The sequence below is a fragment of the Pongo abelii genome, chromosome 5 (genome assembly GCF_028885655.2).
Source record: "Pongo abelii isolate AG06213 chromosome 5, NHGRI_mPonAbe1-v2.0_pri, whole genome shotgun sequence".
In the NCBI taxonomy this organism is placed as follows: Eukaryota; Metazoa; Chordata; class Mammalia; order Primates; family Hominidae; genus Pongo; species Pongo abelii.
In genome coordinates this window covers 37,922,500-37,939,360 of record NC_071990.2, presented here as the reverse complement: position 1 = coordinate 37,939,360, position 16,861 = coordinate 37,922,500, and the positions used below count along the sequence as shown (strand labels likewise).

The 16,861-nt window shown below is 51.0% G+C and overlaps 1 protein-coding gene across 2 annotated transcripts in view; it reads left to right on the top strand.

Annotated features, from left to right (window-relative positions):
- MDGA1 (MAM domain containing glycosylphosphatidylinositol anchor 1) overlaps window positions 1–16,861 on the top strand; it is a 60,109-nt gene that overhangs the window by 32,280 nt on the left and 10,968 nt on the right. For both annotated transcript variants that reach the window (XM_054558759.2, XM_024249145.3), the window contains exons 2-9: window positions 863–1,002; window positions 6,547–6,721; window positions 9,059–9,255; window positions 10,022–10,154; window positions 10,411–10,680; window positions 12,611–12,940; window positions 14,547–14,843; window positions 15,683–15,967. In XM_054558759.2, the coding sequence (XP_054414734.2) occupies window positions 863–1,002; window positions 6,547–6,721; window positions 9,059–9,255; window positions 10,022–10,154; window positions 10,411–10,680; window positions 12,611–12,940; window positions 14,547–14,843; window positions 15,683–15,967 (1,827 nt within the window). The remainder of the gene's footprint in view (window positions 1–862; window positions 1,003–6,546; window positions 6,722–9,058; window positions 9,256–10,021; window positions 10,155–10,410; window positions 10,681–12,610; window positions 12,941–14,546; window positions 14,844–15,682; window positions 15,968–16,861) is intronic.

The window sequence follows — 16,861 nt, the reverse complement described above, 5'->3', positions numbered from 1 at the left end:
GTGCAGCCAGGTGTATGTGTGTGTGTGTGTGTGTGTGTCTGTCTGTCTGTCTGTCTGTCTGTCTTAGGCTCTCTAAAAGCGTGTGTGTGTGTGTCTGTCTGTCTGTCTGTCTGTCTGTCTTAGGTTAGGCTCTCTAAAAGCAAAGCCTGAGATGGTTGGGGCTGGGGAGTTATGGTTTAGGCAAGTGATTTGCTGGGAAAATGCTCTCAAGAGAAACTGAGGGAATGAGTGAGGCAGCCAAGCAAAGATGTGGCTCAGGAAGCTTAGCCTCAGCCTGTTTCCAGGGGAGCTCTGGAGTACGACAGTGCCATAGTCACCCCACCTCGTGTGTGTGTGTGTGTGTGTGTGTGTGTGTGTGTGTGTGTATTGTGGGGGAGAGGGGGTAATCTCCTAGGCATTTGGCATTTCTGGCCAAGGCAGCTCTCTTGGCTAAAGGCAATTCCCTGGGGAAGGTGAGCACCCTGAGCTGTCAGCAGCTGGGGATGGATGCACCTGTCACCTTGGGGAGCTGGGAGGGGTGCCTACAGCATCCACCACCAGGACTGCTAAGATGGTCATGCTAACTGAGTGACGACCAGTCTGTACAGATGACAAAGCCCCTTCACACAATCAGCCCACTGAAAAGCACAGCTCTCTTGCAAGGTGTTGGGGAACTGTCCCTTTCCTGAGTTCCTGGCCCTCCTGGTTCTGGCCTAGAGGTCCTGGGAGGATTCTTTCCTGGGCTCAGTGGGGTCAGGCCTCTGAGGAATGGCCTGGGGAGATCTGGGCTGACCCCTCCCAGACACACTTAGGAGGGAGCCTCAGACTTCTTCTGGCCTTGGCACCTCTTTTCTAAACCTCCTCCTCCATCCTCTCCTGCCAGCTCCAGCCCAGGCGCAGATTGTGCATGCGGGCCAGGCATGTGTGGTGAAAGAGGACAATATCAGCGAGCGTGTCTACACCATCCGGGAGGGGGACACCCTCATGCTGCAGTGCCTTGTAACAGGGCACCCTCGACCCCAGGTAAGCCCCCAGCCCAGCCTTGCTCAGGCCCCTCCTACCCTCACCTTGCCTGGGCTCAGCACTTAAGAAGAAGCAGCAGGAGATGAGGACTCACGATGCACCGATGCACCGCAGCATGGAGTCAGAGAACAGGAAATGGGGGCTGGGGAAATAGCAGAAAATTAACTCTGTGGGGAAGGGCTGGAGGCTACGGGCTCATTCACCTGAAAACATGGACGGCTGAGGGGAAAAATGGAATGCCGGTCGTTCAATTCCACTCCATTCCACGGATCTGTTGAGCAGACACATCCTTAGATGCACCCTCTAGTGTGTCTGTGGGCAGACCATGTACCAGGCACGATGCCAGGCACTTTCTCCAGTGTTTTCCCTTTGGAGCCTCACAGCTGTGCAGTGAGGAAGGCATTAGTGACCCCCTTTTGCAGCTGAGGAATTTGCGACTCAGTGAGGTTGGGTAAACTCCCAAGTGCACGCAGCTCTTGTGAGGATGGAAGCAGACATTGAATCCAGAACCAGTGTCCTCTTAGCTAACTCTGCTTCCTCCCAGCATGTCCATCTTTGAGTTGAGAACTCCAGGAGGGGCAAGCAGCATACAAAACGTGATCTCTATCTACTTCAGGCTTCTGGCAGGCAAGCTTCACACCCTTGAGGTCCAAAGATCCAAAGCAATTAGAAAGAAACAGAAAATAAGAATCTGGGAATGCCAGATGAATTTTGTCACAGACGAAGTGTATGGCTCAGGCAGGAAGCACTGGCCCGTGATCACTGAGAGCTGAGGGAAGGAGGTAGAGAGGAGGTGGGCTGAAGGGATGGGAGGAATTTGCTGGTGAGCTGCTGTGACCTTTAATAGCAACACAAAGGGTGACAATTGGATCCCAGAAAGGACAGTGAAATACAAGATTATTTTTTCTAGATCATTTTGGGAACATAGATGGCTTTAGTAGGTTTGGCCTTGAGACAGGCAGATGGACAAAAAAAACTATGATCACTGCTGCTCCTTCTCAAAGGCGTGTTTTAGAAGGGAAAACAATGCTGCTGGAGTAGGTCGATGTCTGTGTTAGGTGTGATCATTAAAGGATGGATGGTCCTCCCTAAAAGCCAGTGAGGGCGCTGGGTCATTCTCCCTAAGGCTGCACTGGCCATCTGTGTGTGTCCCCTTGGGTGTCCCTGTATGGGTCATGTGTGGTTGTGGCTGTGTGTGTGTGTACCTAGCTTTCTATTTCCATCAGTGGTTTCATTTGTTCCACCACCCAGGCGCGAACCCTTGGGCATATTTGACCTTGCATCTTCTCATTCCTCACAACTAGCCAGACTCTGAGGCCTTCCTTGTTTTCTTTTCTTTTCTTTTCTTTTTGAGATGGGGTCTCACTTTGTTGCCCAGGCTGAGTGCAGTGGCATGATCACAGCTTACTGTAGCCTCGACCTCCTGTGCTCAAGTGATCCTCCCACCTCATCTGACCAAGTAGCTGAGACCATGGGTGTGTGTCACCGTGCCTGGATCCTTTTTAATTTTTTTTGTAGATACAGGGTGTGTCCCTATATTACCTAGGCTGGTCTTGAACTCCTGGCTTCAAGCATTTCTCCTGCTTCAGCCTCCCTAAGTGCTGAGATTACAGATGTGAACCACTGTACCGGCACGCCTTTCTTTTTGTGTCTCTTGCGTGGATCTTCTCCTCTCTTTTCTTCATTACCCCTCTGGGTCAGCCTATCAGTCCTGTCACTTGGACCATTGCAGTAGACTCTAAACTGACCTCCCAATCTCTCACCTCACCCCTCCTCCCATCTATTTTTTTTTTTTTCCGAGATAGGGTCTTGCTGTGTGGCCCAGGCTGGAGTGTAGTTGTGCAATAAGGCTCACTGCAGCCTTGACCTTCTGGGCTCAAGCAATCCTTCCCCCTCAGCCTCCCAAGTACCTGGGACTACAGGCATGTGCCTCCATGCCCAGCTAATTTTTTTTTTTTTTTTTTTTTTTTCAGAGACAGTGTTTCACCATGTTGCCCATGCTGATCTTGACCTCCTGGGCTCAAGTGATCCTCCTGCCTCAGCCTCTCAAAGTGCGGGGATTACGGGCATGAGCCACTGCACCCGGCCCCCTTCAATCCGTTCCTGCACTTTGCTACCAGAATGATAACCCCTGTTGTGCTACATCATATCACTCCCCTGCTCAGAGATGTTCAATGGCTCCCCTTCATTTACCAGATTCATTTAAGCTCTTAGGGATGGAATTGAAGACCTTCTACAATCTGGCCTCCACCTGCCTCTCTTGTCTGATCTCCCACTGCCACCCTCCTCACACCCTGTGCTCCAGTCAGACTTGCCTCCCCATCATCCCCCCAAGTACAATCTGTTCATTCCTGCTTTGGCCAAAGTTGCTTGCCTCTCCTAAAATGCCTTCTAGCTTTTTTGCTTGTTTCATTATAAGAAATATTTATTGAGCACCTGCTACATGCCAAGCAAAGTTATGGGTCCTAAAGATGCCCCTATAGTTTCTGTTCTCATGGAGCATCCAGACTACTAGAGAAACAAGGGAAATACCATCTCATGGCCCACTTAGTGGTCAAGATGAGGGACGGAGGGAACATGCAGTGCCTCACTCCAAACAAGCTGTGAGAAGGAGGGATATCTGGGGGCCAGAAATGCAGATGCCATTTCTACAGTGCAGATGGAATCTACAGTGATGGCAGGTAGCAGAAGTTGAGGAGCCTAGCCCATGAAGAGACTGGCACTGCATACACACTGTACTGATAGTTGTATTAACACACACATAAGGGGTATGCATTGAGGCTACAGGTCCATCCATGGCTGGGAGCTGGAATTGAACTCTACCTAAAGCTGGAAACTCAACAAGAGTGGCATCGTCTATGAATGAGGACCAGAAGATCTCTGTCCCACAGCCCAGAGTCACTGCAGGGAACAGACTCTCCTTCAGGGTGTGGATATAAATGCAGCCACCTATAAGATAGCATAACCCTAAACCTGTCTGTATTTTGCAATATCCAAATAGTGAGGAAACTCTAACCTGAGAAACCAACATAAAAATGTTTTGGACATATGAACCCATGATCTTGGGTATAGGCAACCACCTATACCCAAGTAGTGAATGAGAAACAGGACCATAAAGGTCCAAGTAGGACTTCTATGGAAGATAATCCCACTGAGTACAAACCTGTGGAGTAAAATTTTAAAATATTAAAAAATACAGTGCCAGAAGAGTCAGTCCATAGACCCAACAAGGTGAATAATTCACAACTGAGGAACTAGAGAAAATAGAGCAATTTGAAAGGCTCTCCAAAATTAAAAAAATTTAAATATTGGAAGAGATAATGGAAGGAATAGAATCCATAAGACAGGAGATTATAAAACCTGATCAGTTAGGTACAGAAATTAGCAAACAGAAATCCTAGAAATAAAAATAATATAGTCTTTAAAAATGTTGGCCTCAGTACCCTAGAGATAGCTAAAGAAAATATTACTGAATTGGATAATAGATCTGAGGAAATCAACCATGCGTTTCCAATGGAGTCCAGGGAAGACAAAGAGACAGGAGATGTGAAAAAGAAGTTGAGAGACATGGAGGATAGAATGAGAGGCTACAACATAAATTTAGGCATTCTAGAAGGAATGAACAGAAAAAGAGAGGAGGCAATATTTAAAGAGATGAAGGGCCAGGTGCAGTGGCTCATACCTGTAATCCTAGCACTTTGGGAGACCAAGGTGAGAGGACTGCTTCAGGCCAGGAGTTCAAGACCAGCCTGGGCAACATAGTGAGACCCTAGCTCTACCAAAAAAAAAAAAAAAAAAAAGTTAGCCAGGTGTGGTGGCACACACCTCTAGTCCTAGCTACTTGGGAGGCTGTGGCAGGAGGATCCTTGAGCCCAAGAGTACCACTGCACTCCAGCCTGGGTGACAAAGCAAGACCTCATCTCTAGTGATTAAAAAAAAAAAAAAAAAAGGAGAGATAAAGACTGAGAATTTTGTAGAATTGAAAAAAGGTAGGAATTCTCAGATGCATAAAGCATACCAATGCTTGAGCAGTATGTAAACAAACTCCATCTCGACAAAATGTTTTATGTAAACATAAAACATCAAGTACAAAAGGATCAAATGTTTTCATGTCCCTGTTATCTCGCCAAAGCACTCTCTGATCTGGTATGTCTTGCCTGAAACTGCCTCTAACTTTTCCCAGGTTTTGTAACCTCTAGCTCCATGGGAGTAGAGTCAAATGCGGGCAGGGGATGAGAGCAGCAACACTGTGGTCCTGGGTGGTCCCTCCCTGCATGAGAAAGGTTGCCCTTTCACCCCTTCTCCCTAGCCTTGCTTTTCTGGCCTCTGGCCTGACCTGTTCACCAGGATCAGGCTGCCTACCCTGTCTCTGTAATAAGCAAGCCTCCCTATTTAAAGACTGAAGTCCCTACCCACTGCCCCTACCTCTACCCCACTCCTTAGACTTAGTTATCTAGAACTGATCTGTTTTTCTTAAAACTCTGGCACCTTGAGTAGTAGGCTTAGGTTTCTCATGCAATCCTTGATATTTTTCTATAATCTAAGACAATATTAATAGAAATTTGTTGAGTGACTAATATATACCAGACACCGCACACATAGGGAATTTATATTCTTTCTTTGTAAACCTCATAATAATCTTGCAGAGTGGGTATCATGGTGTATTAGTCATGTGTTACTGCATAAGAAATACTCCAAAACTTAGGGGCTTCAAACAACATGTACTGTCTCACAGTTCCTGCGGGACAGGAACCCGGGAGCAGCTCAGCTGGCTGGCTGTGGCTCAGGGTTTCTCACAAGGCTGCAATCCAGCTGTCAGCCAGGGGTGCAGTCATTGGAGGATGACCGAGACTGGAGGATCTGCTTCCAAGCTAACTCACGCGGCTGTTGGCCTGAGACTTCAATTCCTCCCCAAGTGAGCCCCTCCATTCGGCTGCTCAGGACCTGATAGCTGGCTTTCCCTGGAATGATTGACCAAAATGGAAATCAGTCTTTTTTTTTTTGAAACAGTCTCGCTCTGTTGCCCAGGCTGGAGTGCAGTGACCTGATCTCGGCTCACTGCAACCCTCGCCTCCCGGGTTCAAGCGATTCTCCTGCCTCAGCCTCCTGAGTAGCTGGGACTACAGGCGCGAGCCATCACGCCTGGCTAATTTTTGTATTTTTAGTAGAGCCATGGTTTCGACCAGGTTGGTCTCGAACTCCTGAGCTCAGGTGATCCGCCCGCTTGGCCTTCCGAAGTGCTGGGATTAGTGGCGTGAGCCACCGCGCCCGGCCGAATCCATGCTCTTAACCACAGCACTGCGTGCCCCATTTAAAGCCTCTTCCCTCTGATCCCGGATTCCCCAGCTCTTGACTCCATGGCATCCTACCCCGTCTGTGCATTCCCACGAGTCTGTCTGGGTTCGTTTCCTAGGCCTGCGTGTGCCTCACGTGCGCTTGTGAAAAAGTATGGGAGAAAGGGGGTGCCGTTGCAGGGCACTCAGTGCTGAGGCCCCCACTCCGTGTGAGTCTGACAGTCTGACTCTGCCCCGCCCGGCGGCCCAGGTACGGTGGACCAAGACAGCAGGTAGCGCCTCGGACAAGTTCCAGGAGACATCCGTGTTCAACGAGACGCTGCGCATCGAGCGTATTGCACGCACGCAGGGCGGCCGCTACTACTGCAAGGCTGAGAACGGCGTGGGGGTGCCGGCCATCAAGTCCATCCGCGTGGACGTGCAGTGTGAGTTGAGGCCCCCCTCTCTCCCCGGGCCCTGACAGCCCAGCCTGGGCCAGAGGGCGCCCCAGGGATGAGGTGAGGTGGGGAAGTGGGGATGGGGTGGGATGGAGAAGCTGACCTTGGTGGAGGAGCCTAAGAGGTACTGGGCGGTGTGTACCACCCTCTACCATCTACACCTTCGCACCTGTAATTCCATATGAACCTTGCCAACATCCCTTGAGGTGAGCAGGGAGAGCAGGATGGGTTGACTTACACCTCTTCTACAGATGAGAAAACTGAGGTCCCATGTGATTTGCCCACAGGCATGGAGCGGGGTAGCCTCAGATCTGAGAAGAGGACACGGATCTCTTCCCCATTGTCCACTGCCCTTCCCACAGTACCTCATGTCTCTGCTTTTGTCCTGCTGCAGCTCTGAGATTTCCCTCCTTACTACATTACATATAGGACCAAGCCCCACTCCCCGAGTCCTCACTGCTAGCTGCATGAGAAGCCACCAGTCCCTACCTGCTCTCCATGGGTGTTCCTTTAGCCCGAGGAGCCTCTTTACCTGAGTCATCCATCAGGCTGAGTCGGGTACCCAGAAACTGTTGGCCCAGGCCCAGGAGCCTGTCTGGCACCATTTTAAGGCTTAGAATGAACCTACCTATTAACTATACATCCTCACACTCCCTAAGTGGGACTCAGTAGAGTGATGAACAGTGACACCCCAGATCTCTCTTCTGTCCCTCATCAGCCAGCCAGGGTCCTGCCAAACCCTGGAGCTGAGGGCCATTTCTTAGGTTATTGGCCCTGGAAAAGGCTGGCAGGCATAGCCCGGACCCCACCAATGCCCACCTCCTCTCATGGCCATGGTGGTGACTTCTATCCCAGTGGGCTGTGGAAGGGGCAGAATGATGGGCTGCTGGAACATTCGTTGGAAGATGTTGGAATGTGTACTGTCAGTGCCTGTGACTCACAGCCATACATTAAGCTCTCTAGGGGACCCTTTAAAAAAACGGATGCCTGGGCCTTACTTCCAGAGATTCTGATGTAATTGATCAGGAGTGGGGCCAAATATCGATTCTTTCTTAAGCTTTTTAATTATTTTTTTAAATTGAAGATTAATCAATAGAGTGTACTAATCTTAAGTGCAAAGGTTAATGATTTTTTACATATGTGTGTGTGTGTAAACAACTTCCAGTTCAAGAGAAAGAACATTTCCAGGACTCTAGAAAGTTCCTTCATGCCCCCTCCCAGTCAATAACTCCCCCCGGAGACAATCATTGTTCTGACTTTTGACACTATCAGTGAGCTCTGCCAGGCATCAGTATTAAAAAGAAAATCTCCACGTAATGCTCTTGTGCAAACAGGGCCAAGAACTACTAAGCTACCTTAGTTTACCAATGAGGAAACAGGCCCAGAGAGAGAAGGGACTTAGGCGGGTCACACTAAAAATTAACAGCTAAACTAGGATTTGAAGAAGCAGCTGCTTCCTCCATCACATGATGGGAGATTGCAAAGCTAGACACCCTCATGCCGGTCGCTGGGAGGCACAGCTCAGAAGTCTGGGAAGGCATCAAGTCCTGTCGTCTTGGCCGGATGCAGTGGTTCACACCTGCCATCCCAGCATTTCGGGAGGCTGAGGCGGGAGGATCGCTTGAGCCCAGGAGTTCAAGAACAGTCTGGGCAATACGGTGAAACCCTGTCTGTACAAAAAATACAAAAATTAGCCAGGTGTGGTGGTGCATGCCTGTAGTCCCAGTTATTCAGGAGACTGAGGTGGGACGATCGATCGAGCCCAGGAGGTTGAGGCTACAGTGAGCAATGATTGCACCATTCCCCTTCAGCCTGGGTGACAGTGAGACTCTGTCTCAAAAAAAAAAAAGAAAGAGGCCGGGCGCAGTGGCTGATGCCTATAATCCCAGCACTTTGGGAGGCCGAGGTGGGCAGATCACAAGGTCAGGAGATCGAGACCATCCTGGCCAACATGGTGAAACCCCGCCTCTACTAAAAATACAAAAATTAGCTGGGCATGGTAGCATATGTCTGTAATCCCAGCTACTTGGGAGGCTGAGGCAAGAGAATTGCTTGAACCAGGGAATTGGAGGTTGAAGTGAGCCAAGATTGTGCCACTGTACTCTAACCTGGCGACAGAGCGAGACTGTCTCAAAAAAAAAAAAGGAAAAAGTCCTGTCCCCTGCCTCTAACAGGTTGGTTAAGCTTGCAGGGCTGGGAGGGCATCTGGCAATCTGGAAATGTCTGTTCAGGGTGGCTCAGCTCTTCCTAAGGGCTGCCAGGAGCCTGAGCCCCCCAACCTTGGGATCACCCAGTCCTGACTCCATGGGGGCTGTGCCCTTGCAGACCTGGATGAGCCAATGCTGACGGTCCACCAGACGGTGAGCGATGTGCGAGGCAACTTCTACCAGGAGAAAACGGTGTTCCTGCGCTGTACTGTCAACTCCAACCCGCCTGCCCGCTTCATCTGGAAGCGGGGTTCTGATACCCTATCCCACAGCCAGGACAATGGGGTGGACATCTATGAGCCCCTCTACACTCAGGTCAGGACGGGCAGCTGGCTCGCCCCACACTTTTTCTCCTGCATCCAACAGGGGAGGGGAGCATGGGGCTGAGTTTCTGGGACTGCCCTGACTTCAACAATTCTATTCTTACTTTGGAAACACACATTCTGATTGGAGTTCAGACAGCCTGGGGCAGAAAAATCAGACGGAAAGGCCAGGGAGCAGCAGTGAGGACAGGAGTGTGCCCGAGGCAACATGTCCTCCAGAAACATTGCTAGTTAGGAAAAGGCACCCCTAGGGGCAGACAGGTCATCCCAGTCTGCTGCTGGGTGGCAGAGTATTGGGAACCTGTGGCCAGGCACAGCAGGACCTGGGGGCGAGGAGATGACTCCTCTTCCCATGGGCCCTGATAGTCTCAGGAGATGGTGGTAATGCCATTCTGCCAAGGAGGGCTTTCAGCGGTGGCTGCAGGCCAGCCCCATGTTGTGTGGGTTATAAGAGTAAGTTCCCTTCTTACCCCTCCATTTCCCAGACTGGAGAAACCAAGGCCTGGTCCTTGCCAGTGTGCACCAAGGCAACCTCAGACCCAGAGAAGCCCATGATGAGGCACTGCCAAGGCTATGGAGAGTGTAGCATCCACCCCAGGCTCAGGACCCCTGGGGCTAAATGGTGAGGGTGAGGGTGGGGGTGGGAAGAGAGGAATTAGACAGGCATTTGTGGTAGGCTCTGGTGCTGGGTGAATGAGTATGTGGGATCCCTGGAGACTCAAGCAGGCACCTCACCCCAGTGGTCCACTGCTGCCCAGGGGGAGACCAAGGTCCTGAAGCTGAAGAACCTGCGGCCTCAGGACTATGCCAGCTACACCTGCCAGGTGTCTGTGCGTAACGTGTGCGGCATCCCAGACAAGGCCATCACCTTCCGGCTCACCAACACTACGGGTACAGGCATTTTCCTCCCCATACTCCTTCCCTACCTGAGCTAACTCCCAACCAGGAGATAGTGCCCCACCCCACAGAGACTCCAGGCACATTGCCACTAATGTCTGGCCCCTCCCCTCCTCTTCCTGCTCTGTCTTCTCCCCTCTCATCTCCCCCAAGGGCTTCTCCAGCCTCTATGGTTTTCCTAGCCCCTTACTCTCCCCAACATCCAGCCCTGCCTCACAGTCCCCTAAGACCCCACTCCTTGTCCTCTTAGCACCACCAGCCCTGAAGCTGTCTGTGAACGAAACTCTGGTGGTGAACCCTGGGGAGAATGTGACGGTGCAGTGTCTGCTGACAGGCGGTGATCCCCTCCCCCAGCTGCAGTGGTCCCATGGCCCTGGCCCACTGCCCCTGGGTGCTCTGGCCCAAGGTGGCACCCTCAGCATCCCTTCAGTGCAGGCCCGGGACTCTGGCTACTACAACTGCACAGCCACCAACAATGTGGGCAACCCTGCCAAGAAGACCGTCAACCTGCTGGTGCGATGTACGTGGCCTCAGAAGGGGTGGGAGGGAAGTTGTGAGGCAGACAGGGTCCCTGGTCTTTGAGAGCTACCAATGAACTAGGAAAGGGGCCTGTCTGCTTCTCTTTGGTAGGTGAGGCATGCAGAGGATGTTCCACGCCCTTCGATTTCCCTGCAATTCGGCTAACTGCCAGCAGATGGCAGAAGGAATAAAATTTGTATAAAGCTTTATTGACAGTTGACAATCTACGTTTCCAAATGTAACCTCAACAATCCAAGAAGTAGGAAGGGCTAGGATTGATTACCTACTTTTTTTTTTTAAGATTGGGAAACTGAGGCTGGAAAAGCTAAATGGGGACATTCTAGGCTTCAAGAGTAATTTCCTGGCTTTCTCCCTGTACAGTGGTTTCTATGTGATTAACTGAATTTAAGTGAAAATAACACACATTTATGCCCTATATGGAAATATTTATTAGGGAAGTATTTAAGTGAATCTGAAGATAATTACTAAATGTAAAAATGATACAAAACTTTGAGCACAGTCTAAAGAAGTATAAACATTTTTCTTATTAAACCTCAGCCTCAGTAATTAACTGCTCACTATGATCTTGATTTTGACACTCTGAATTAAGGAGAAAACTTTAAATTTTTCTGCTTGTGTGGCTTTAGAGATTTTTGTTTGTTTTCTTTTTTTTTTTTTTTAAATATATTTTGGCTACCTGAGAGCATCAATTCAAGTTGCCCTGAATATACGCTCCCTGTTTGGTTTTGGTTGTTGTTTTTAAAGATCCAGGCTTGTTTCCAGCTCTTTAGCACTTGAACATAAAGTACAGCTTCTGCTGAACTCCACTGACAGTCACTGATTACATGGACTCTCTTCATCTCTCACTGACCAGTCAGTTTCTGACTCTCCTCACAGAAAGAAACTAGCTCTCTGTGACTTTTTACTTAATCAGAGCAAGAAAGAAGGTTAAAAATTGTGACTAATGACTACTTTTTCCTTCGATGGTACTTTTCCCATCAGAAGATTATCTTTCTCCACCTGATTCCATTTGGCCTTTTAAGCCTGGGTTGGTAAGATCTCAATTTACATCAGATACTTATGGTCACCTCTTAGGGTGGCTGTGGAGCCCGCCTTTCCCAGCACAGACCTGACTTGTGCCTGTTGTGCCAGTGTCCTGTCCAGAAGGTTGGGTACCTGATTAAAAACTTGATTTAACTCTTGGCTTATTTCAAACATGATCCACATTTTTTTAAGAGGCCAGACCTTTTTCTTTCTAAATGCTGTGTTTTTATGTAATTGCATGTAAAGTGATCGTATTGGTCTCTTATTACAAAAATTACACTCACTTGTTACAAAGAGTCAAACAGCACAAAAGAGTGAAATGTAAGAATTCAATTGTCAATTCTCCTCAGTTCCACTCTCTAGATAGAACCACTATTATATTCTAGTGCATGCTTCCAAATGTGTATTTTGCATATTTAAGGTTTAAAACAATGATAAAAACAAAGCATTGTAGTGGTCAAGAGCTCAGACTCTGAGTTTGAATTCAAGATTGGCTACTATTTTGGGCAAGTTACTTAAACTGTCTGAGCCTCGGTTCCCTTCTTTGTAAAATGAGGGTAATAAAGCCTCTCCTTCAGAGATTCTAGGATGGGTTAAACTAGTAAATCCATGTTAAGTACTTACAACAGTGCCTCTCACATAGTGTATGTTCTGTTATTACCAAACCTGCTTTTCTGCAGTGACATTTTTTGAACTTTTAAAGCACATCTGAACAAATGAAACAATTTTCAAGTAGAGAAAAATGATAGTTCCACCTGGGGGAGTCGTAGCCCCCTATCCCCAGAAGGGCCAGTTAGAGGGGAGAAGCTGGGTCTGGGTTGGGGTGGGACATGGACCCCTGGAGTCAGGCCAACCCCAGCTACCCTTCCCTCCCCATCCACTCACAGCCATGAAGAATGCTACATTCCAGATCACTCCTGACGTGATCAAAGAGAGTGAGAACATCCAGCTGGGCCAGGACCTGAAGCTATCATGCCATGTGGATGCAGTGCCCCAGGAGAAGGTGACCTACCAGTGGTTCAAGAATGGCAAGCCGGCACGCATGTCCAAGCGGCTGCTGGTGACCCGCAATGATCCTGAGCTGCCCGCAGTCACCAGCAGCCTAGAGCTCATTGACCTGCACTTCAGTGACTATGGCACCTACCTGTGCATGGCTTCTTTCCCAGGGGCACCCGTGCCCGACCTCAGCGTCGAGGTCAACATCTCCTCTGAGACAGGTTGGCAGCTGGAGGGGCACTGGGGAAATGTGAGGGGGGTGGAGAGGCCCAACAGACAGGAGGTAGTGGGGCGGCAACGGCTTGGGAAAGGGAAGCCAGAGTGAGGAGGCCACCATATGCTCATGCCACATGCTTTTATTGAGTCCCTGTTAATATGCCAGGCACTGTGCTAGGTCCTGGGGTAGAGTGGTGAGCAAAACAGGCTCTGCCCTCATAGAGCTTAGGAGGAAAGGCAAACACGTTTCAGATGGTGTCACAAATAAATATATCATTGCAAACTGTGATACATGAGAGTCTGGAAAGAGTTCCGTGAGGGCAGTGCAGCCTCAAAGGGAGAGACTACTCTTTAGCCTGTACGGTGTGTAGAGGGCTTGGGAGTTGGAATGTCTTAGAGCCAGGGCAGGGGACCAGGGCTGTTTCCTCCATTTGGCTCATAGGCCTGATGCCTAGGGCATGGAAGTGTCTTAAGGGCCTGAAAAAATAAATTAATTGGTTCCAAAATACAAAGAAACAACTGCACAATTAAAGCCAATAAATGCATAAATGTTTATAGAGTATATATTATACTAACTAGATCACTGGACCTTAGCTTGCCTTGTAGAGCTATTTACAAATAAGAACTTTATATTTAAATTATATTTAATGTAGAACATGGGTACATTTTAATTTGTTTGATGTGATGTGCAATGGGACTCATGGAAGTCTTCAAAAGACCCTCTGATTGGGCAGTGTGTTGGGTTGAATTAAGTTCTGCCATGAATAAAAGAAATTAACAGTGTTATTAACAGAAATAACCCTAATTAACAGTGGCTTAAACTAGCTAGACGTGTATTTCTTCTTCATGTAAAACTCTGCTGGCGAGCAGTCAGGGCTAGTATAGGGGCTCTGCTCTACCAAGTCCTCAGGGCCCCAGGCTCCACCTGGCTTGCTCTTCCATCATCCTTAGCATGTGCCACGTTGCCCATGATGGCAGTTCCAGCTGCAGCCATTATTCTGCATTATTTTCTGCAGGAAGGAGAAGAGGGGTACAGCTTCTTTTAAACACCCTCATTTTCCTTAGTATCCCATTGGTGAGAATTTAGTCACGTGGCTGTAGCTAACGATAATGCAGGCTGGGAGATGTAGTCTTTTTTCTGGGTGGCTATAAGCCCTGCTGAAAACCAGGTATCCTATTACTTAGGAAAAAAGGGCAAGGATGTTGTAGGACAGACTAGCAGCCTGTGATAACACACTAGGGCAAGAGAAGATGAAGTCTTAAAATAGGCCAGGGCCCGGAGTAGGACAGAAGGACCGAGAATGGATATATTTAGAAATGTTTAAGAAGTGGAATCCCTAGTACTTACTAGTGCTGGGGAAGAAGGAATATAGGCCAGGCTGACTTCAGGTCTCGTTTTGAGTTGGGAGACTCTGAGGTGGAGACCCAGGAGATGGAGAGGATTTGGAAAAGTGAGTTCTGCTTTGGAAATACCGGGGGACCAGTGGGAAGTCTGGGATGGGGGAGAGAGGCTTGCCCCTAGGGGGAGGTAAGCAGGAGCCGGAAGGCAGAGCCCAGTGGGGAACTCTAACTCCGCTCCTACCTCTCCGCCGACCACCATCACCCCCGCAGTGCCACCCACCATCAATGTGCCCAAGGGTAGGGCCGTGGTGACCGTGCGCGAAGGATCGCCTGCCGAGCTGCAATGCGAGGTGCGGGGCAAGCCGCGGCCGCCGGTGCTCTGGTCCCGCGTGGACAAGGAGGCTGCACTGCTGCCCTCAGGGCTGCCCCTGGAGGAGACTCCGGACGGGAAGCTGCGGCTGGAGCGAGTGAGCCGAGACATGAGCGGGACCTACCGCTGCCAGACGGCCCGCTATAATGGCTTCAACGTGCGCCCCCGTGAGGCCCAGGTGCAGCTGAACGTGCAGTGTGAGTCCACCACGCCACCCGGACTACCTTCCCAGCTTTGCTTCCGGCTCCCAGCCGGCCTGTCCCCTCTTCATCCCTTCACCCACCCCAGTCCAACCAAACCCCACCACCTACTCCTTATACCCCTAACACTCCTTGACACCCCCGTGCTGTAGGACACGGAGGTCTGTGTTCTTTGCACCACTTCATCAAGTATCTCCCATCTTCATTTTCAGGGACCTGGTGAACAAAAAAAAATTACTTGATTTTGCCAGGTGGAAATGGGATTTTGAAGGAGGAAGGACCCTCAAGGGAAATACTGTCTGATAACAAGATGATGAAAATTACCACCATGTGCCAAACACTGTTCTAAGAGTTTTAATGCACTAACTCATTGAACCCCCCACAGCCCTATAATAGATTCTATTATTCTCCCATTTTTACAAACAGGGAAACCGAGACACGGAGAGGTTGAGTAACTTGCCTAAAGTCTCACAGAGTCAGGGCTGGGATTTAAACCCAGCCCATCTAGCTTTAGAGATTATGCGCGAAACCCCTGCGTTATCCTGCATTTCATTGCTTGGGGTGGGCGTGGGGCGAGGGGCCCACTTAGGGCGTGACTAGAGGCCGGGTCTGGGAAGCATGGCTGGAGAGAATGGCCAGGAGGGGAGTGGGTATCTGCAGGTTGGGAGGTAAGAGCGTGGCCATTGGAGGGATGTGTTGCGAGTGTGCATCCGCCCTGGGATTTTTCCTGGCGGGGGCTCACGGCAGTAGAGGCAAGCGCGTTGCCTCCCCACGGGCCACTCCTCAGGCCCCACTCGCTGGGGAGAGACCCTGCTGACCGCCGCTCCCGCCCTCAGTCCCGCCGGAGGTGGAGCCCAGTTCCCAGGACGTGCGCCAGGCGCTGGGCCGGCCCGTGCTCCTGCGCTGCTCGCTGCTGCGAGGCAGCCCCCAGCGCATCGCCTCGGCTGTGTGGCGTTTCAAAGGGCAGCTGCTGCCGCCGCCGCCTGTTGTTCCCGCCGCCGCCGAGGCGCCGGATCACGCGGAGCTGCGCCTCGACGCCGTAACTCGCGACAGCAGCGGCAGCTACGAGTGCAGCGTCTCCAACGATGTGGGCTCGGCTGCCTGCCTCTTCCAGGTCTCCGGTGAGCGTCCAGTGGGTCCCGCCCCACCCACCACGCCCACCAGGGGCCAGGCTCTGCCCCAGTCCCAGCCCGGGTGATTCTTTGCCTGGGTGGGCCCCCTGGCCCCCTTGAAGCCCACCTACCCCAGGCTTAGCCCGGGCCTTTCCAAGACACTCCAAGGCCAGGCCCCGCCCTGTGCCACTCGGATCCCAACCTGGGCCTCCCAGCCCCGCCCTCCAGGTGCGGGCCACGCCCCACCACTCACACCCTCCCCTTCCAAGGCCTTCCCGTTCCAAGGCCCGCCTATGCCTATACCTGTCCTAAGCCCCGCCCATTACTGCTCAGCCCGCTTCCTGGGCGTGTGACAACCGTGCCGCTTTCAAACACAGCCTTCCCCCAGGCCTAGGCTTGGCCTCTCTACCAGCACCCAAACCAGGCCTACACCCCTTCGAAACCCATCCAAGCCACGTCTGGGCTCCGCCTGCGTAAGGCATAGGCTCCCCCGCTTTCGGCTCGGTCCAATCCTAGCTTCCAGCCGTTCCAGCAGCAGGCGGCATCCCTTCCAGCCCCGCTCCCACCGGCGTTAGAGCCCCTCAAGCCCAGGCCACAGCCCCATCTCAGCCCCTCCCCGCTCGTCCTTGACCCCTGAGGCTACAGATGGGGAACCCTTCGGGAGCCTGAGGTGTAGTTTAGAGGAGAGAAGACGCCCCTCAACAGCTTCTCTGGAACGTTGTTGTGGGGCACTGGGCCAGACAGCACACGTTTCCTGAGCTGGCACCCTAGAGGTGCAGGCCCTTCGGTGCCCAGAAACCCCTCTCAGCCCCAGCTCTTCAAGGCATTCTCAGGTGGGCTGTCAGGGGCTGCAGGTGGCCATGGGTGGGTCAGAAAGGGGTGGAGGTGGTGGTGAGGGAGGCC